Genomic DNA, 22,821 nt, shown 5'->3' with positions numbered 1-22,821 from the left:
CCCGAATGCAATCTTTAACTGGGGACCCCCTCAAAACGCAATTGGGTTAGTTTTGGGCTAGTTTTGAGTAGCGATTGGGTGGGTTTTCTTGTGAAAACCTGGCAACCTTGTCATAGGGTCAAAAAGATCCTCCGTTAATAATGGTGCTGCTTTAACTCGGAAAGCCCTAAATTTCAACACAAGATACATTTCTTCACACAAGTTGCTGTCTGACACGTTTGTCTTCCCCGCCACGTTTTGATTGTCATCTGTTTTTAAACAATCAGTTGATGCCCGATAATTGCAGATGATTGCTTTTATCAGCCAGTACCAATTATTTTTTCTTTAAAAAAACAGACAGTCAAGTTTATACTTATGGTTTGGAGTTTGTTCAAATGATAAACCTGAGTATTTGTGATTAGTGATGCTTTATATTTATATTCAGAAGATTTGAAAAATACTAGCTCAGAAATCTCTGTCTCTTTGAATGTTATTCGTTTTTGTCCATTCTGGCCGTGAGCAGATTTGCCAGTCACTAAAAGTAAATATTTGATGAGGCAAGTGTCCATTGAAGGTGTCGGGGTGTCCGCTTGCAGTGATGGTTTCTTGTTTTCCGGCTTCTGGACATGCTTGTCATGAATTCATTGATCAGGTGACCTGACCTTACATCATATGTAAACCAATGGATATAATATAAACACCTCATAACCCAAGCTGTATCCTGTAAGCTGTTTAAATTAACATTTACTTGAACTTGTTCACTCCACAAGGCACTGTGTGCTCGTGATATCACAGTGCGTGTGAGCGCCTCCACTGACGTGCTGCCATTCGGTCCAAGGTGTAAAGCTAGACAAGTTGTTCCAGTTAAGTTAATATTATGAAGTGATCTGCTTTTAGTTTAATCAGGACCATTGAATCTGCTCTGACTGGATGCCTGAATTATTTAGTGGTACACAGGAAAGGGAAGTCGCCTAGCTGCCATTTAAGAATCACACTACGTATGTGGCCCTCCTTTGCTGGATGCACATTACGGTAATGTGTGATTATATAACTGAGCTAAAATCAAGCTTGAGACATGAAACACACAAAATCTAGGGCGCTAACATGGATTGACACTGCTGACAAATGTGGTCATTCTGTGACCTAGCTGACAGCCCTGCGGTGCCAAGTGGGTTTCAAGTTATAAGGGATAGATAAACCGGCCAAATCTGGCCTAATTAAACCCGACCTCTGTAATGGAGCCTGAATCGGCAAGGTTTGGATTGCAGAGTCACCGCTACCCATTTTACTGTGACCTGAAAAAGTGTGGCTAGTAAAGAACAAACAATGGGTGAGTGGCAGGCTACATTTAGCAGTGGACTAAGCTTTAAAGTTTTCAAAAACATCAGTATTTCTGCATGTCCTGTCCAAACCCTTAACAATTATCCAACAGTTAACAGTAGTACCTACTTAAAATGGCATCCAAAGGTATGAAGCTACATCAAAATCTTCAAAAATCTATTTATTTTTAAATGTAATTTTATTTAAACATATCTATGGAAGCCCGTTTCCGCCACTGAATACAATTATTATAATTTTTTTTTATCTCACATCAAAATTTTTCTCACAAATCTGACTTTTTTTTTTTTTATAATTGCATGATACAAACTCGCAATTCTGAATTTTTTTCTCAAATTTTCGCAATTGGGAGTTAACAAGTCATAATTGTGAGATATATACTCACAATTCTGACAAATAAAGTCAGAATAGCGTGATATAAACTCGCAATTTCGTGACAGTCACAATTCTGAGAAATAAATTTAGAACTGTGAGATATAAACTCACAATTGTTTTTTTTTTTCAGAATTGCTAGTTTACAGTATCTCACAATTCTGACTTTAACATGCAACTGCAAATTATAAAGTCAGAATTGTGAGATAAAACAATTCTGAGAACAGTCTTTCTCCCCCTCAAAACTAGATGTTAACTTGCAATTGTGACTTTATATTTCACAATTCTGAGTTTTTATCACGCCATTCTGAGAAAAAAAGTCAGAATTGTGAGATACAAAGCTGCAACAACTTTTGTTTAAATTTTTTATTCAGTGGCAGAAGCGGGCTTCCATACATATCAGCATATCAGAATGATTTCTGAAGAATCATGAAACACTGAAGACTGGAGTAATTATGCTGATTCAACTTTGCATCACAGGAATAAATTACTAATAATTTTAAAATATGGAAGAGAAAAATATGATTTAGGATGTTCTTGCACTGAAAGCTTCCTTCAAACATCTTAAATCATGCTGGAGAACATGACCATCTGGTTTTGTGCATGTCAACAGTGCAGCTGTCATTAACACAAAAATGATTGTGAAAAATATACAATATATACAATACAAATATAATGTAAAAAATAAATTTTACTATGGTTAAATATTTGGTTTGGTTTACTAAAACAGTTTGCACCAGTATGCAAAGACTGAATCCAGTAGTTTAAGCTAGCAAATCACTAAGCTAAGAAAGTGATGTTCTAATAAGCAAAATAGTAAAAATACTGTTCAAAATTTGGGGGTTGGTGAGTTTTATGTTTTTGAAAGAAATCTCTTCTGCTCACCAAGGCTGCATTAATTTGAACAAAATTATTTATTTTGAAATGTAATTTATTCCATCATTAATCCAGTCTTCAGTCACATGATCCTTCAAAAAAAACAAAAAACAAACAAAAAAAACACATTCTAATATGCTGATTTGATGCTCAAAAATCTATTCTTGTTATCAAGAAAAAAAGTTTTTGTGGTGTAATATTTTTGATGAAACTGTGAAACATTTTTATTTCAGGATTCTGATGAATAGAAAGTTCAAAAGAACAGCATTTATTAAAAACAGAAATCTTTTGTAACATTATAAATGTCTTAACTGTCACGTTTGATCAATCTAATGCATCTCTTGCTAAATAAAAATATTATTTTCTTTAAAAATGAAATAATAATTTAACTGAACCCCAAACTGCAACAGTGTTTGGATCCTATGGTCTCAGAATGATCTGAAAGCAATCAAGCAAATCCAACAGCAGCAGACAGAAGCTCTTGCACACATCATGACTGCATTTATTTATAATCATATCAGCAGTACAGATGAGCAGTATAACATTTTCAGAGAGGATTGACCTGCAACACCTCCATCCTCAGTGACAATGTGCATTTAACTGGTTAACAATGTTTTAACAATTTGAGCACCCTGATAATGCCTCTAAAGCATAGAGCACCAACAGTCTGCAGCACCATAACAGCACCATGAGCCGCACCAATACAACATTCACACAGCTGGATGACGTTAAAAAAAAGCACATTAACTAGAAAAATGCTGGTTACGAATGTAACTGTGGTTCTATGACTAAGTGGAAGGCAGTGCTGAAAGCACTAGTGGAAAACTCCCCACCCTCACACTTGACCAAGAATCGAATGACAAAGTTGTCACCTCGTGACTCGTGACGTGCCTTGACGTCTATAATTACCCCTTAGCACGTTACCTCGATCTCTTAGATCATTCTCACAATACCGAGTGACCAGAGACTCTGGCGGTCTTCCACTTAGTCATAGAATCACTGTTATGTTCGTAACTAGCATTCTATTTTCTTTTGCTCCAGACCGCCAGAGGCAGTGCTGAAAGCACTAGTGGAAGACAAATACCTACACAGTCATGAGGGATCCCCCTGCGAAGCATCCGGGCAGGCAGAAAGCACTGCAGCACACACTGCTGGCAAGGGAGTCACATTCAATCAGTAAAAACGTGAAAATCTACATGATGAAGCCCAGGTTGCTGCTGCACAAATTTCAGAGTGCGACACCCCTTTGAACGCTGCCCAAGATGTTGCCAAGGCACGTGTAGAGTGACAATGAATAGTTGAGGGAGCAGACTTTCCTGCAGACTCATACGCATGTAAAATAACCTGTGTCACCCAGTGTGCCAGTCTCTGTTTAGAAAGTGCAGCACCTCTCCGCATATCACTAAAACAAACAAATGGTCTGTCTTACGCCAGGCTGCTGTCCTATCAATGTAAGTCCTCAAGGACCTAACTGGACATAACTCCAACCGTATGTCATCTTGATCTGATGACAGTGCAGCCAACACGATAGGTGTGTTCGTAAAATGTGAAGATCTTGGGAAGAAAGGCTGGATTAGGCCACAATGAAACACTACTAAAGTCAGTAGGCCCGAGACTCGAACCCACAACCTTTGGGTTAGGAGTCAAACTCTCTAACCACTAGGCCACGACTTCCCCAGCATGATTGAGTCGTCCTGGTAGGTATACTGCCCGGATGGAAAGCAGATTGGTCTGTGACCAAATGAGTAGATTCTGAGCTACCCTAAGCGGACTCTGTGACCTTGTGCCTCCCTGATGATTGATATAATAAATGGCCACTCTGTTGTCCGTACGCACCAAGACGTGCTTTCCCCTGAGAACAGTTTGAAAATGCAAGGAATACTGCTGTCAGTTCTAAAACATTTTTGCACATTGTGCGCAGAGCCCCTCTCCAGGTACCATTCACTCCTCTCCTGCGCCAGACTCTCCCCCAGCCAAGAAGACTGGCATCCGTCCTTATGACTTCCCAGCGTGCAGGTGGAGGTCCTAATGGAACTCCTGTGAGGAGAAACTACTGCTGTGACCAAGGTGCTAGGTCTTGCATGCAGCGACGTGTGACTCTGATTTTTGTGTATTTGTCTTGTATCGAAGACAGGCATTTTTTGATGAGCCAGCCACAATAACCCGAGGGGTACTACTGATGTTGCTGCTGTGAGCTTCCCCAAGAGTCTCAAGAGTGCCACATAAGCCCTGAGTGTGACCCACCCGAAGCCTCTTTATAGCTCTCAGAATCGACTCTATTCTCTCTGAAGTCGGGCAAGCCGACATTGTGACAGAGTTTAGAGCAAGGCCTATGTAACTGGTTGAGTGTGTTGGAACAAGCTTACATTTGTCCCAGTTCACACTGACCCCGAAAGATGTGATGTTTTTCAGCAGGTGACGAGCTTGATCCTTTACCTGCTGGTGTGATGCTGCACAGACAAGCCAGTCATCCAGGTATGGTAACACTCTCATCCCTGTCCTCTGGAGTGGTTCCAATGCTGCCTGGATGAACTTTGAAAAAACTCTTGCTGCCAAAGCCAGGCCAAACGGAAGAACCCTGAACTGAAATATTTGACCCCCTATGGTAAATTGAAGGATCTGCCTGTGCTCTGGTGCAATCGGAATATGGAAATAGCCGTCCTTCAAGTCTATTGTCACAAACCAATCTTGCGGCATTGTGGCCTGCAACACATCTGTTGTGCGTAACATTCTGAATGGGAGAAACTTGAGAAAACGATTTAAGTTTCTTAGATCCAATATAGGATGAAACCCGCATATTTCTTTGTGAACAGAAAATAAATGGAAGAAAATCACCCGGGATGAACTTGGGGATCGATGTGTTCTATGGCACCTTTGCGCAACAACACCTGAAATTTGTTCCCAAGTGCCTGTGCCTGACGTGGATCATGAACTATTGTCTGTCTCACAATGGTGTGAGCAGAAGGTCGACAGCGAAACTGTAAATGGTACCCTCTTGAAAGCATAGTCAAGAGCCACTGATTTGTTGTTATTGATCTCCAATGATTCAATTGACTTTCCATGAAACAGCCAACTGTCGACATGTGAGCGTCAACGCTCCCGCAAATGCCTTCCTGTAGAGGTGGGGGGGGCAACGTTGGGGACCTGGGGGTCAGATGTGAGACTGATGTCCACATGGTTGAGTCCCACCATGCCTGGAAGGTTGAGGAGGTGGTGTTGGAATAGTCTGAGAGTTCCGATGGTGGAAATGTTGAGAAGATCTATAAATGGGTCTTACACCAACATTGTGAAAATGAGCACCAGAGGATGCTAGAGGAGGCCTGGGTCCTGGGGCAATCCCCACATGACGGGAGTGAGTTTCAGACACAGACACATGCCGATCCAAGGCTTCCTGTGCAGTTGGTCCAAAAATTTGACCAGGTACCAACGGCAATCTCCGCAAATTGTTCCTATACACCTCCGGCATGGAGGACTGGGCCAACCAATCTTGCCGTCGAGCTTGCACAAGAGTACCTAAGGCTGTTCCACAGTGACTGGCAATAACACCCATAGTCTGCAATGTAAGTTCAGTTAAGTCTGTCATTAACGGGTCAGATGAAGTTTCTCTCAGAAAGGAGTGTAGAGCCACAAGCATGTGCACCAAAGAATTAGAAACACAGCCAAGGCTTGCTGTAGCATTGTATGTACGAGACAGTAACTCATCAGTGCGCCTACACTCAACATTGGGGCAGCGTACATTCTCACAAAGCACCTCATCGGGAGATACAATAAATGCTGCCACACTAGATTCTATAGGTGGCATGCTACCAAGTCCTGCTGTCTCTGGGTCTTGCATTACAGCCAGTGTGTGGACTAACTGATCTGGACGTGTAGCCTTCATTGAATTTTGTAATGCAGACACCAATACAGATGTAAATTCATTGCACTGAGGCATTGTAAATGATGTTCTCTGTGGTGAAAGAAGGAAGATATTTTTTGTAAGAACTGTTTGTTGGTTGAGCGGGATCTAGATTGATGTGGACAAGCATAGCTTTTAACGTTCCTTCCAGAAATGCAACAACTGAAGATGACCCACCTGATTTCTCAGACACGGTCACACTGCCAGAGTGCTGATTCATGCTGTGATCATACGTGTATACACTCTCAGCCGAGGCAGCCAGGGTTTCCGAGTGTATCTCTTCACAGAGGCATTCAAATTTGCCAGCATCCAACAGATTGAAGCCTCTTGCGTGACACAATCCATATCTCATGATCGCTGTGCGCCGCGAGATGCAAGTCCATCAATCGGTATACTAAAGCAATGTAATCAAGACGAAACAGCTTGTGATATATCCTGAATATCTCTTCAGCAGCAAGCTGCACAAAATATCGTCACGTCTGATTCAACAAGCAAGAATGAGAAAGAGATCGAGGTGACGTGCTAAGAGGTAATTATAGTTCAAGGTACGTCACGAGTCACGAGGTGACAACTTTGTCATTCGATTCTCAGTCAAGCGTGAGCGCGGGGAGTTTTCCACTAGTGCTTTCAACACTGCCTCTGGTGGTCTGGAGCGAAAGGAAATAGAACCACAAATACAGTGCAGATAAAGGAACAGTTCACACAAATATGAGAATGTTGCTGAAAATGTATTTCCCTCAGGATATTCAGGATGTAGATGAGTTTGTTTCTTCATCAGAACAGATTTGGAGAAATGTAGCATTATATCACTCGCTCACCAATGGATCCTCTGCAGTGAATGGGTGCCGTCAGAATGAGAGTCCAAACATGTTGTGAATGGGTGCCGTCAGAATGAGAGTCCAAACCTGGTGTCCTTTCACATCAAAATGCACAGATGTTTAGAACCATTTAGACTGTTGCTTGTTAAAGTTTCTTGATCTAAGCTTTTCTTTTTATGGGGGAAGTCGTTTAGAGAGTCGGAAGAACAAGGGTTTGTGAGCGAGTCTCGGGCCGGCATGAAGAATGTTCCCTACCCTCAATACACGACTGAGGTGCCCGATCGCACCGAACCCCCAACTGCTCCCCGGGCGCCAAATATGCTGCCCCTCTATTCACTGCTGTGTGTTGCTTTGGATGGGTTAAATGCAGAGCACGAATTCCGAGTATGGTACCATACTTGGACTTTCACTTTCACTTTTCACTTCTCCAGTTAAAAAATAAAATAAAAATAAAAATAATCTGTTCTGATGAAGTAACAAACTCATGTACATCTTGGATGGCCTGAGGGTGAGTAATGTTTGAGTAAAAAGTTTCTAAGATCCTGTGTAAAGATTAATTCAAAAACTATTTAAGGTTATAATTTGTTAAGTGGTAAGAAATGTGATTTTTATTAAAATAACAATAATAGGTAAATGCAAACTAAAGTAGACCGGATCTTTTGTAAGCTCAAAAATTTTGATGCTTCTGGCTGCATTGTTTTTTTTTGTACCTGAAATATTCGTACCTGCATTTTCATCACAACACTAAATATGATTCACGGAATGACAAGAACACTCACTATCCAGTTAAGTTACAAATACATACTGTTTATAAAGTACCATTTCTCATCTCAGTCATTTCCTTTTTTAATTTTCTCTGCATTTATAAAGATGAAACTTAGGTCATCTTATGTTTAAAGCAAAAAATAGATTTTTTTTTTCCGGGTCATTTTTTTTAATGACAGTATTCACTGAATTAAAACTAATAAAATAAAAACAAAATTTTTAAGTTATGTTGAAATATTAGTGATGTTATTTGCTTTGTCCATGCAAATTAAAATGATCTTTTATAGCAAATAAAATAAAACAAAAACAACGTGAGACTGTAACCATCTAAAATCAAATTTATGCCCTCAATGTTTCATGCAGCTTATTAATATACTATCTAATACCAACTTGGGTTAATTAGTTAATAATTTTGCACACATATCCACAAAAAACTATTGAGTTAACCTCAGCTTTGTGCAAAATAAGTTAGTAAAACTACACTAATTTAAGAACTGCACATTTTGACTGTGAAAGCGTTGTGTAATGTACATCAGACAGTGGTCACATGACATTTCAGATAATAACAACTACTGTTTTTAATGGATAACCTGAATATCAGCCTGTAAGTGCAAAAACTTTTGCTTGTTTCTTGGCAGTTTCAGGGTCCGTAAAGACAGGTGTCTTGCTGCGTGTTCAACCTGTTCTTGACTGGTAAACCAGTCAAAACACACCTTTTCGGGTTAAAAAGAAGAAAAACAATGATAAAAAGTCCAAAACGAGTGCAAAAACTAACATACATGTTAACTGTCTAACTGGTGATGAATCCTGTAACTAAATCTTGATGTTTCTGGAAGCATTTCAATTCACATTTTAAGACAAATAGAGTCAAACGCCTAGGATTCCGTTGTTCAAGTAAAAACCACATTTTTCTATATTTGAGAGGGATGTCTGTGTGTCCAGTAGTTTGTGCTTTTGGTCGATGACCCAAGCCTGACCTCTGCAGTGTTACATCATGCAAGTGACACAACACTGCTTGCGGATCGAGCGCAGCGAGCAGCGACCCAGCAGCTTGAGTTTCTCACAGAAACGTGTCGACATGCTGTTTTTCTTACAAACTAGACCTGCAAAGAAAGGAAAGAAAATAAGAAAAACTATTTCTTTACATTTAAAATAAACTAAAAAGCCATGGGATGGTATATCAGAAATGATCTATGTTAGCACAACTTTATGTTTTTGGGGAGTACAATTTTTGCTCTCTTACACAAAACAGACCACATTTTTAAGTTAGTTGGGTTTTAGTGAAATAACCAGTTGATAGTGGATCAGGATGTAAGTGGATCATGTTGATAGTTAATGTAATGAGATACACCTGTGGTTTTTCTGCTAGGTCACCTGTGTAAACTTGAGGAGAACGGACTTAATACATCCACTAAAAATCTGTGTAATTATAGTATCATCAGGATACTAGATTTTATAAATATTTGAAATTTGTTTTTATCAAATGCAATGACATTGAGGTATTTTTTAGTGTCCAAATACATTTTGGGACCACTGAAACTAACAGAATACAATATCATATAATCCAGTTTACCTAAATCAGTTTTACACTCCTCTGGGTTGCAGTTCTGCACACTGTCAGGTTTGTTTTTTGGACACAGTGACATCTTTTCTTCCTCGCCGGATTCCTCATTTTTGCACCACACGGCTCGCTTCTGCATCCCTCCACCACAGCTTCTGGAGCACTGTCAATCAATAAAAATCAGGGAGGATCAAGGAGGGGCCTATACCAATTTTTGTCCAATAAAATGCTCTTTGGAATGTGAATGTCCGGCCCACTTGATTATAAATACTACATAGTTACAAATCATGGATTGTAAACTACAGCTGATTAGGTTTTTAAAAAAGGACAAGCTGTTTGACACATCCCACCCCAACTTTTTGTTATAATGGGTAAATAAGAGTTCAAAAGATTTGGGGAGGTAAAGGTGTCTTTACTGTCACTTTTGACAGTCTTAATCTAAGCCTGAACTTATAGTGTCTCATCACGTTGCATTTGCCACAATATCGAGTCACACTCTATATTTACTCCTTTCCGTAAATGAAGAGTGAGGTTTTTGCAGTGTGTTACCTGACCCCAGGCTTCAGTGGCCCAGCTGGTGCAGGGCCGCAGATTGCAGGACTCAGTGTTGTTGGGTTTGAGCGTGATATTGCAGCGCTGGTACTCAGGGCAGTGCACACGTCTCTCCTTCACTCCGTGCCCACAGCTTTTAGAGCACTGTCAATCACAGATATATATATAGATATATATATATATATATATATATATATATATATATATATATATATATATATATATATATATATATATATATATATATATATAAAAACAGTCAGAAGTACTCTGGGCCAGGGTTATTATGGTTAACTAAAACCGTAACTTGAAATAAAATTTATTTGAACTGAAATAAAAATAAATAAATAAATAACTACACATTTATTTTAGCTAGTTGCCAGAGCAGCATTTCTCATTTTTTTAAAGTAAAATAACTAAAACTAAATAAACAAACAAACAAAAAACTATATAGACATTTTTTTAATTATTTAAAAAAAACATTAAAAAGACAAAAACACAAATTAATAAAACTATAACTAAAATTAAAGCAAAAACAAAGTATAAAAATGAAAAACAATTGAACAATTCAAAATATTATCAAAAACTATAATAGTAGATCAGTGATACTAAAAATGAAAACAAAACAAAAAACACACAACAAAATTAGTAAAACTTTAAAATTTGAAGAGAAAACTTAAAAAAGAAAAAAAAAACTAACAAAAACTATAATAGTATACTAATGATACTAAAATCAGTGATTAATACAAATTACAAAACCCAACTTAACTTAAATTACTAAAAGTTTAATATTAATTTGAGTAAATTTTTTATAAGTTTTATATTTTTTTAAATACATTCTTTATTAATGATTTTTAAAAAAAAAATTATATTATATTGATGATACAGACAATTAGTTAAAGGTGCTGTATGTAGTATTGACACAGAGTGGTTGAACTAGGTATTGCAGTCCAAATTCAAAATATTGGAGAGGGGTTTTTTCACCCGGCCCCTCCTCCTCAGACTTGACGCACACACAGGTTGCCAGATTGACGACACAAACAGGAACGAGCCACTTGATGATGAATGAAATGAAATACGCTGTGTTTTCTGCCAGCTGGCAACCCAAGGTGCCGAAATACTATTGGTTAAACTGGCAGTGGGCGGGTTTCACAAACCAAAACAAAGACCGGCATTCCGGCCCAGAACGCACATTTTCAAAGGAGAATAACTGACTGTAGTATTGTTTTTCAGATAAACAGATGTTAACTAAACATGTTTCTTAAATATCTGCAAACATATAATGGTATTTTTATGCTTTATTAGAGTCAAAATCTTACATACAGCACCTTTAAAGTTTCTAATTAAAATGGAAATATAAAAGTTTAAAAAAAAATCTAAATATTAACAAAAACTAATAGTATATCAATGATACTAAAACTAAAACAAAATTACTAAAACCTTATTACATTACTATTTCACAATAATAACTGAAACAATAATAGCATGTCAATGACACTAAAATAACACTGCTCTGGACAATTTATCTTCGACTAGACTATTTTCTGCAGAGTGCCATTAGTATTAGTACCTCTGCCCAGGGTGAGGACATCCACTGCAGGCAGGGCCGGGTGTTGCAGGGCAAACTGCTGTGTGGTTTGTATGATAGAGCCTGACAGTGAAAAGGCCTCAGTGGACGTCTGCTCTGAGTGTTGATGCACTGCACTTCTCGATGCTTCATATCAGTCACACAGCCTTCGGGACACTAAAGAGAGGAGGGCATCACAGTTCATTGCAGGATACAGGATATGTTTTGAAATCGTGGCTTTACCTCGGACCAGTTTCCACTCTTCCAGGTGGCACAGGGTCGCAGGTTGCAGCGGCGGGCAGGTTCTGGCTTCTTCACACTGGCACAGTCTTCCTCACGCTCTGAGCTGCAGGCTACTGACCGCCACACCGCACCAAGACCACACGTAGTGGAGCACTGGGTCGAAAAATACATATTAGACATGCATTATCAGTACTGCATAAATGTATTTTATTACTTCCCAAACAAACATGAGTTTCTTTAAGTTATGTGCAAATAAACAGGTACACTAGCACTCAAAAGTTTGCGGTCATTAAGATTTTTGTGCAAGAAATTAACACTTTTATTCAGCAAGGAACATGAAACATGCTAAAAAAAAACATTCAGCTCCATAGTTATGCTCTGACAACAAACAACAACACTGAAAATCTCCTCTCATTTTCATCAGAAAATTTAGCAATTAATTCAGCTTGAACCACTTAATAAAGAGACTCATTCAAACTTTACTTTTTTAAACTTCATGCCTTCATTGTGCTATTTTTTATAAACACTGTACTGTAGTTATCATAGAGATTCAAGGTCAAAGCTCGAAAATCTCCCGTTTATTGAAATGATTAAAAGTTTGTTTTAAAATACCATAATGTTGTAATATTTACACTGCAAAAAGTCAGTTGTCAGTTTCATCCTCTGTATTATTGTCAGTACAAATATCTAAACATTTTTATAGCACTTGAGAAGAAAAATTATGTAAAACAAAAAGTCTTGTTTTCTGATGAATGTAGCAAAAAAGTGAGTTTATGCTTAAAATGGAAAAAATATCCAACAATGGGTTCAGAAAAATAAATTTAATTCAAAAGGAAAATAAGATAATTTTTCTTACCCCACTGGCAAATATATTTTCTCATTTTAAGCATAAACACAAAATTTTGATACATATGTATCACCATAAATTATTTTGTTTTTCAAGTTATTGTATCTTGATTTAAAGGTGCAGTAAGTGATTTGAAACGCTGTTGAAAATGGAGCACCAAAACACACTTGTAGCCAATTACCAGTAAGGGGCGTGTCCAGTAGCGATGAGGGACGTGCCTGGTTTGAATAGCATGTTCAGAAATTTGGGGGCGGAGGCAAGATAGGGGTGTGATTATTTTGGGTAGGGACGTGTTTGTTTTGGTAATTTCAAATATTAACAGCACTTGTCAGAAATCGCTTACTGCACCTTTAAGAACGTTTCGATATTTGTAATGGAAAACAAGTCAAAAATACTGAAGCAGAAATTCATATTTTGCAGTGTCTTGACAACAGCGACTCTTTTAAAGTCTAAACTTGCCCAAACATTTAACACTATTCTTTTGCTGTCATGCAAGCACTAGTATTTCCTTCTGGGAATGCAAATCTAATCATAATTCAATGCATGTAATATAATATACTGTAATCGGCTTGCATTCTTACATCACTCCAGTTGCCCACTATCCAAAATACATTCCTACTGATGGGATCTCGTGCACTCGTCGCTGTCTCTGGCTTCTGCCTGACTGCTTTAGGAGCATTGCCTTTGCTGGGACTGTTTGGTGTTTGTGAGGCTTTTCTCAGTATCTTCAGTGTAAGAACAGTTGCTTGTGGACTTTGAGTATTCAAATGTGGCTCTGTTGGGTTTGGGGTGGTATGTGGTTCATATGAGCTTGTTGTTTTCTGCAACACTGGGGATGTTCTCAAATAATCACTGTATTGGGTCCTTCTAGTAGAGTCTGGTTTTGTTGTGGAGATGTTAGTACGCAATGATTGGACAGTGGATGTGGGGACTTCTTCTGGCCTGCTGGTAAACATATTATCCTCATGTGCCCTTTCTTCTCCGTTTGGATCTTCTACTATATAATCATAACCTGGCGTGTAGCTTTTATCCGGAGGCTGCAGGTCTGTGCTTCCCTCCTCATCCTCAGTATTTGTGGGAATCGTTACAGGACCATCACTGCCTTTGTGATCGTCCCTCACCAAGATAAAGTCTTGGTCATCTTCATGGATGATGTCAGATGTTGTGGATGTTGGAGAGGTGTTGGTTGTAATGGTGTTTGGAGGCACAAGAGTGGTGCTATATCCTGGTGTCTGGGTCCCGGGGACCTGCGTGGGGATTTTAGGAGGGACTCTAGGTCGGAATCGTGGTCGGAATGGAGAACCTGTCCATCTGTTAGTGGACGAGCAGCTCTGGAGGTTACAGAGGATCGTGGAACGAGGTCGATTGGCAAGGTTGCACTGGCCGGGTTGTTTTGCCACACACTTGACAACTCTGGACTTTATCCCTCCATCGCAAGACAGAGAGCACTGCGGGATGACACACAATCATGAGTTTGGGCAACACAAAAATTGAATAATATGGCAATGCAACTAATTATTATACAAAAATGCCCCATGAATCAGGGCTGCACGATCTGGTGAAAATTTTGAGCATTTGAAAATCGGCGTCTATCATTTGATCCGTCTATGATAAGATATATTAGGGATGTGCTGATCGATACAGCTTTCCGATGCTCCCGTGTGTATCTGTGTGAGCCCTTGGTGAAGTGTGAGAAAATGCAAACATGCAACATGTTTTTGAAGCAATGATAATTGTAGCCCATCACAGACATATCTGTTGAGTGCATGAACACAGTGGACAATCAGAATCCGCTCAACAGCGCTCAAAATGCCAGGGGGCATTTTAAATTTTAAATAAATAAATACAATTTCAGTACTGATCTGGTACCGAAGTTAGTACTTTTGACAACCCTAATAGATGTGAAAGAAAAGAGACATATGGAACAAAATGAGGGCGAGAAAAGGACAGAATTGAAATTTTCAGAACATTTACAATTTGTTAAAACCCCAAACAATACAAAACAATACACAAAACATGAAACTGATATGGAGCCCCTAAGGGGACATGAGCGGCTTTCGCACCATGTAGTTCAAGGAATACAGTTCTAGGAACTTGACAGCATGGTGGTTCCTTGAGAACCAATTTCTCCATCATGCCATTTTCCTGGTTACATTCGCATCGGCAGCAGGAACTCTGAAGCGGCCAACAGTAAAGTCTTTATGTGCGGCATTTACAAACGTCAACAACTGGTGAATAGAGAATGCTATGATCAGAGCTGTTTTTGTTGTGTGTTGTGGGGTTCGTGATAATGGAGATGGAATGTAAACGCACAATTTACGCGATTGAAAGAGCAAGAAAATCTGACTTAATCTCGCAGTGTTACATATGATCGAGGCTGAGAAAAGAACTCAACTATGCAAGCAAAAGGTAGCTAAATGCCGTTATCATTGTTTTCCGTGTTCATGGAGCAAATATTTTTATATGGCTTTTTAAAAATACCGGGAAGCTGGTGTTTCGAATGTGTTTGGCCAATCAGCGCACACTGGTAGTTCCTATAGAACTGTTTTAGTAGGAGCTAAATTAGTTCCCCCAAACGGAGTTCCTCGAACTAAAACCATATGGTGCGAACACGCCAAAAAGCGAGTACTTCCGCCAAGACAAGGAGCTATGAAAAGGTTCCTCTGCTGCGAAAGTGCCTATGGTGATAGAAAAAAAAAGAGATTGAAGGAAAAAATGTATTTCAATCCTTTTGCTTTCGAGGGCAAAACTTTTGTATTATGTTTCCTTGCCAAACTTTGCATTCACTTTGCAAAACATTTGCATTCTCTCACCAAACATGTGTTCCCATTTGCTCGCAAAAGCACTGAAATAGACACACCTCATTATTTCCATCACAAAAGTTTTACAAAAAAAAGTTTCTCAAGGAAATGGAAATATCTTGCGAACGAACGCAAAAGTTTTGTGAGCGAATGCAACGAAGTCAATGTAGAACATAAAAAACATGAACCAGGATAATTTATAATGAAAAGATCCACCTCGCTCCAGTTCCCCACAGTCCATTCGAACCCACACGTTACGTCTCGGTTGCAGGGTACCACAGGTTTGGGTTTGAGCAGCTGCTTACAGTCTCCAGGGTGCAGAACCCGCTCCTCTCCGGCCACCGTACGCACACACAGAACGGTGCGCTTTCTCACTCCGTCTGGACCGCATGTAGCCGAGCATGTCTGCCATCCTCCCACCCACCATCTGAGGAGCACAAAGATTTCTATTTCAAATAAATGCTGTTCTTTTGAACGCTGTTCGTCAATGAATCCTGAAAAATGGACTGTGACGCAGCACAACTGTTGTCAACATTGATAACAATCAGAAGTGTTTCTTGTGCAGCAAATAGGCATATTAGAATGATTTCTGAAGGATCATGTGACACTGAAGACTGGAGTAACGATGCTGATTGCCATGGCAGGAATAAATAAGACTAGTACGGCGGTGTGCTATTCTGAAGTGGCGTACCTTGCAGGGCAGTCCATGTTCTTGCACTTGCGATGCCTGTCATCAGGACGTGTGCTGGGGTCACACAGCGTTTCCTCGACCACACCAACCTCTGGCTCAAAACAGCGCACAGGCTGATGCTGCTCACCTGCACAGAGACAGAAGGTCACATGCTATCAAAACCCTGCTGGAATAAACTTTAGCAGTACAAACACACCAAACAATCCTTTGGATTGAGTACAGATTGCTGTGTACCAAGCCCACAGGTGGTGCTGCAGTCAGTCCAGGCTCCATATTTCCAAATGTACTCTGGTTCCAGAATTTCGTTCCCCAGCGGGCGACTTCTCTTAATTGTGTACTCATATTTGACACCGGGGTTTGCTTCTTGGAACAAAAGCTGAACATTTCACATTGAAACAAAAGCATCTATCATTTAATGACAGCATTCAACAAATCATCTTGTTTTGCATGTGCTGCCAGTAAGAAGCAACAACTTTATTTTCATGCTTTCTCACATAAATAATGTCAGAAGAAGAGTGATAAATCAAAATCACTGTGTGCTACAATGATCTTTCACATAAAAATTTAATTAAAATAAAATTCAATATTCTAACAAAAATGCTTTCTGGGCAAATTGTCCATTGGTTCATTAAAGAAATATTCAGGTTCAACACAATAGGGGTGTATAACGTTGACTCAATATATCAAAACAAAAAAAAATTGCATTTTCAGTCAAAGCACAAGAATAAAACCCAAAATACTGTACACACTGTTTTGAAAGAAAACAACAGAAATACTTAGTAAATCACTTGCCCACCTTTTCTGTTCTTGTTTATATAAACCTCATGGTGTCTATAAAGTTTAATTGATATCGAACCCAGAATATTCCTTTAATATGTTCACGTGCATGAGGTTCAGTACCTGGATCATGACAGGTTCAGTTGTTGGTCCTGCTGAGGTGAGATTCTCCATATTACCCATCCGATCGTAGTAAAACTTTGTTCCACCTGCCTCGTACTCTCCGTTCCACTGAATTATGAAATTCCCATTGAGGTAATACTCATCTGAATCAGCCGCTCGGATCGCAAGGAAATTCCCAGCCTCTTCCACTTCCTGTATGAAGATATCCCGAGCTCCCTCAGGGATCAAAACCAGGTCTGTGTAACCTAAATCACATAATCTCACTTATAAACCATGTAAAACATTGCTGGTTCAACACACAGACATTCATCTGGACAGAGTTTTAAATAATTTTTTATCATTTGTGTAATTTAATTAAGTACATAATTTATATATATTCAACACACAGACATTCATCTGGACAGAGTTTTAAATAATTTTTTTTATTTTTTTTTAATTAATGTGTGCTACTCAGAGAAAGGGCTAGAGATTACACACCAAATCCATCTTGCGCCACAAAGTTCTCCTTCACCGTCTCACAAGTGGATCCATCACCCAGACAAACACCACACCCGTCTTCTTTAGCATTAGAATTAATGCCAAAATCACAACCCACTTCCTGGAGAAAGATCACACATAAACACATACATCAACTTCATATACATATATACACAAATTCATATACATATATACGAAAGCACAAAATATAGTTTTTCTCACAATTTACTTCTCTTATAAAATGAAAGATGAATATTAGGAGGAGGCAAAAATGCACCTACTGTACATTCTGTTGACCAAAATAGATAGTTTTTTTTATTTTTTATAAATACTTAAATTTAGCAAGGATGATTTAAATTGAGCAAAAGTGACAATAACAGTGACAAAAAAATCTATTTCAAATAAATGCTGTTCTTTTGAAACTTCTATTTATCAAAAATGCATTTCAGTTTTCACAAAATATTATTAGCCCTACTGCTTTCAACATTGACAATAATAATAAATGCAAATCAGAACATTAGAATGATTTCTGAAAGATCATGCGACGCTGAAGACTGGAGTAATGATGCTGAAAATGTAGCTTTTCCATAACAGGAATAAATTACAATTTAAAATATATTAAAATAGAAAACAGCTGTTTTCAATTGTAATCATTTTTCACAATAGTACTGTATTTACTGTGTTTTGTTGAGCGTTTCAAAATGTTGACTGAAAAAATCTCACCGACCCCAAACCTTTGAATGGTAGCATGAGTTTCAAAATGAAGCTAAAAGTATTGCACCACTTTGTGTTTGTGAAACATTAGTGGAACATGTTTCTAGTTAATGTGATGAACTAGACTGGAAATTTTTTTCATACATCCACTAAAAATGACCAAAAGACATTGAGCAACAATAATGAAGAAACATTATGTTAGTGAATCTCGTGCAGCACAGAAATTCCTTTGATATTCTGATAGGTAATAAAATGATGTAAATGTGTCACTTAAGTGCACTCTGTATACACCACTGTATAGCTACAGAACACAGACAATACATCAATACACCAGCGCACACATGAGCACAAATGGGTTGAAAGTAAGACATACCCAGCCACACTACCTTGCACACACCATTGACACAGATGTTTCTGCTGTTGTTCATAAAGCAGGGCGTTCCATCTGTAACCGCATCCAACATCTTCTCAGAAAAGTTCTCATCCACAGGCTTGCAGTGCAGCTCGCATGGACGTGCTGTGAGAGAGACAGAACGAGAGAGAGATGTGCTACTTACTGTATTGTAACATAGTAACTGTTTGCAAAAGCATTTTACTAAAACATCTGGTATACCAAAAGTTTGGCGTCTATAGGATTGTTTATGTTTTGTAAGAAGTCTCTTCATTTCATTTGAGTCAAAATACATTAAACACAGTAATATTGTGAATTTTTTTATTTTAATATATTTTAAGATGATGAAAAGCTGAATTTTCAGCATCATTACTCCAGTTTTCAGTGTCACATGATGCTTCAGAAATCATTCTAATATGCTGATTTTTGAAACATTTCTACTTATTATCAGTGTTGAAAGCAGTGGTGCTGCGTTATATTTTTGAGGACATTCAGGATTTTTTGATGAATAAGAGTTGCATTTATTTGAAATAGAAATTAACATTAAAAATTCCTTTACTGACACTTTTGATCAATTTAATGCGTCCTTCCTGAATAAAAGTGTTCATTTCTTTTAAAAAACAATCTTACTGACTCCAAACTTTTGTTCAGAAGTGTAACTTTTTTGTAACTCCAAGTTAACAAAATCAGACAAAAGACCCAGAAAAAAAAATCACATATAATTTATAATGAATTGGTGTTGTTACCATGCAAACATCAAATAGTATTTAGGCTATGATCTACAATCTAAAACTCACGCTGCGCTCCAATGGCTTAAACAGAGCAAACAACAATGACTAAACACTTGTGTCAGGAATCTACACGCCTCTAAAGCTGGCTAATAAAAGTGGGGCATTCTTGAATGTGAACCAACAAACTCTATAAAATTGTAAGCAGCCACGTGTAAGAAGTTTTATGTTCATGTCAACAGGCCTCGACCCGCCGCAGTGTGCATTAACACAGTCTCTTGGCTCAGCTGTTCACTTGTAGAAAGCAGTTTTCTTTTTTCAAGTCTTCAGTGCAAAAAACATTACATGCTTTACAGTTGTGTATCCAGTTGAGTTTATTCAAAGAGTTCTTGAGAAAAAGAAATATAATCAACTAGACTTTTCCCATCTTCTAAAGAAAATGCAATGTTTGGGGATAATTAGAAATGTTTCTTGAGCAGCAAATCAGCATATTAGAATGATTTCTGAAGGATCATGTGACACTGAAGACTGGAGTAATGATGCTGAAAATTCAGCTTTAATCACAGGATTAAATTACATTTTAAAATATATTCAAATAGAAAACGGTTATTTTAATTTGAAATAATATTTCACATTATTTTTTGATCACATACAGTAAATGCAGCTTTGGTGAGCATAAGAGACTTGATTTTGTATCATGCACATATACAAATTTGAATGCAAAATGTTGATGCATGTAAAGCAAAGTGCTCTTACATGAGCTTGCAACAGGTAGCCACTCATAGAGTTCATTGTGGTACGGCACAGTGTTAAATTCACTGCACTGCATCTCTCTGAAGGAGGGATGTTTTCTGGCACAAGGTTTTGTGTTGCAAATTCTGTAGCGCTTCCGCTCGCCTGTACAATATTTGCCTCCAAACTCAGGTCTGTACATAGAAACACAAATCATGCATCAGATCATGTTCAGCAAAATGCACAAGAAAAGACAGAGAAGGTGAAGGAATTGAAATAGGGAGAAAAAAAGATTTAAAAGTGGTTCGTTAAAGACTCAAAATGATGTGGTTTTAAGATGCTACTCAATTTATGACAGAGAACAAACTACACAACAAAAGGCAGTGGTTTGTAAAAATAGATACAGGTGTGCCCTCTAGTGTATTCTGCTGGTAGTACAACAGATACTGGGCAGAAATAAATGAACAAGATTTTTTAACCTTTTATCTTCTTGGCACATAATGCATTTGTTTTATATATTTTTAATTGTATTTAAATTGTGTCTACCTCTCTCTCTCTCTCTGTGTGTGTGTGTGTGTGTGTGTGTGTGTGTGTGTGTGTGTGTACAAAAACAAAACTATACTTTATATATAAAATATTAATTTCTTAAAAAAAAAAACCTTATAGCTAGTATATATTTGTATACAAGCACACTGATATAAAAATAAACTGTGGTCTGTAAAATTTGTTAATGTTTTAAATTAAATCTCTTGATAACCAAGGCTGCATATATTTGATCTAAAATACAGCAAAAAAAAAAAGGGGACCATTTAAATATATTTTAACATGTAATTTATTCATGTGATGCAAAGCTGAACTCCTTCAGAAATCATTCTAATATACTGATTTGCTGCTCAAAAAATAAAAAATAAAATAAAATACAAATATTATTATCAATGTCTAAACAGTTGTGCTGCTTTTTCCAGAATTCTTTGATGAATAGCAAGTTCAAAAGAATAGCATTTATTTTAAATATAAATCTTTTATACCATTATAAATGTCTTTGCTGTCACTTTTGATCAATTTAATGCATGCTCACTGAATACAAGTATTTATTTTTAAAAAGATAAAACCTTACTGACCACAAAAATGAATGAATGAAAGAAAAAGCATTAAGAAATAATATAGAAACAGCAATAGAAAGTGATGTGTACTTGGGCTGGTTGCATTCCCTGTCTGCTGACTGGACTCCAGCTCCACAGGTGCGAGAGCAGTGAGACCAGGTGCTCCAGGGACCCCAGCCTCCATGCACTGTTTCCGGTAACTTCCCTACGATCACACACTCACCAGAGATACACCACTGACACACACAGAGAATTAAATACAGTACACAATAATTCAAAATACTTTTATTTGAAAGTCAATCTCTTATACCTTCTCGGGCCCACACCTGGTTCCATCTATCGGCGAGTCCAGTTTGGAGCGGCATGATCCATTTACAGAGCACCACAGAATCTGACACACATTCTGAAACCAATAGAGCCTGAATGAATGGTCTGACAACCTGAAGACCCCCTTTCAATATTAGAGACAAAAGTTGAACTATATTTTATTCATCTTGATTTTTGAATGCATGCACTCCTTACTTCCACTTCTGAGCAGAAGGTGGCGTTGGGTCCGTACTGCAGCTGGCACTGGTGCTGAGGCGTGTATCGTACCCCTGGCGCCGCCATGGCAGAGCTGAGGTCCCTCTTAGATGGCCGGTCATCCAGACAGAAGCCCCAACCACGACTGAGAGGATAACAGAGCTTTATGAATAAAGATCATAGTCTGGAATATTTCAAAATTTGCGGTAAGACGTAAGATATAAAGCATGCAATTACATGTTCCTGTACATGAGTGTGTGTTCTCACTCGAGAAAGCGTGTGATGTACTCCTTGCTGCAGGAGGACCAGGTGAGAGGAGAGGAGTCGTAGTGAAGCTGGCGGGACATGATGAATGGATGCCTACCTACTAACTCACAGTCATTCCCTTGACCATCATGATGGATTCCGAAACTACAGAACAAAACATGTTTATCTTTTTAAACATGCAGTACCATTTAAAAGTTTGGGGTCAGCAAGATTTTTGAAATTTTTTGAAAGTGTCTTATGCTCATTTGAAAGTGTCTTATGTCTTATTTGAGAGTGTCTTATGCTCATCAAGGCTGCATTAATTTGATAAAAATTACAGCAAAAACTAATATTGTGAAATATTACTTCAATTGAAAAAAATTGTTTTCTATTTTTATATATACATTTTAAAATATAATTTATTCCTGATAAAAGGTTAAATTATCAGTATCATTACTCCAGTCTTCAGTGTCCCATGATCCTTCAGAAATCATTCTAATGTACTGATATGTTGCTCAAGAAACATTGCTTATTATTATCAGTGTTGAAAACATTTTTATGAATTGAAAGTTGTCAATTAAAAATGTAATCTTTTGTAACATTGTAAATGTATTTACTGTCACTTTAATGCATCCTTGCAGAATAAAATTATTAATTTCTTTAAAAAAAAAAGATCCTGAAAATTTTCTTTGCTTTGGAA

General features: G+C 38.0%; 1 protein-coding gene across 1 annotated transcript in view; it reads right to left on the bottom strand.

The window, feature by feature from the left end:
• Positions 1-7,710: 7,710 nt before the first annotated feature.
• Positions 7,711-22,821, bottom strand: part of LOC109090151 (A disintegrin and metalloproteinase with thrombospondin motifs 12-like) — a 30,102-nt gene continuing 14,991 nt past the window's right edge. Inside the window, exons 8-24 of the mRNA XM_042723153.1 lie at positions 22,143-22,286; positions 21,876-22,020; positions 21,664-21,756; positions 21,444-21,589; positions 20,275-20,444; positions 18,786-18,916; positions 17,686-17,806; positions 17,209-17,453; positions 16,543-16,684; positions 16,309-16,435; positions 15,834-16,044; positions 13,398-14,264; positions 11,970-12,122; positions 11,730-11,903; positions 10,157-10,303; positions 9,620-9,770; positions 7,711-9,149 (exon numbers count right to left, since the gene is read on the bottom strand). Coding sequence (XP_042579087.1) covers positions 9,034-9,149; positions 9,620-9,770; positions 10,157-10,303; positions 11,730-11,903; positions 11,970-12,122; positions 13,398-14,264; positions 15,834-16,044; positions 16,309-16,435; positions 16,543-16,684; positions 17,209-17,453; positions 17,686-17,806; positions 18,786-18,916; positions 20,275-20,444; positions 21,444-21,589; positions 21,664-21,756; positions 21,876-22,020; positions 22,143-22,286 — 3,283 coding nt within the window. The 3' untranslated portion in view covers positions 7,711-9,033. The remainder of the gene's footprint in view (positions 9,150-9,619; positions 9,771-10,156; positions 10,304-11,729; positions 11,904-11,969; positions 12,123-13,397; positions 14,265-15,833; positions 16,045-16,308; positions 16,436-16,542; positions 16,685-17,208; positions 17,454-17,685; positions 17,807-18,785; positions 18,917-20,274; positions 20,445-21,443; positions 21,590-21,663; positions 21,757-21,875; positions 22,021-22,142; positions 22,287-22,821) is intronic.

The sequence above is a fragment of the Cyprinus carpio genome, chromosome B5 (assembly GCF_018340385.1).
Source record: "Cyprinus carpio isolate SPL01 chromosome B5, ASM1834038v1, whole genome shotgun sequence".
Taxonomy (NCBI): Eukaryota; Metazoa; Chordata; class Actinopteri; order Cypriniformes; family Cyprinidae; genus Cyprinus; species Cyprinus carpio.
This window is presented reverse-complemented; position numbering and strand designations above follow the sequence as displayed.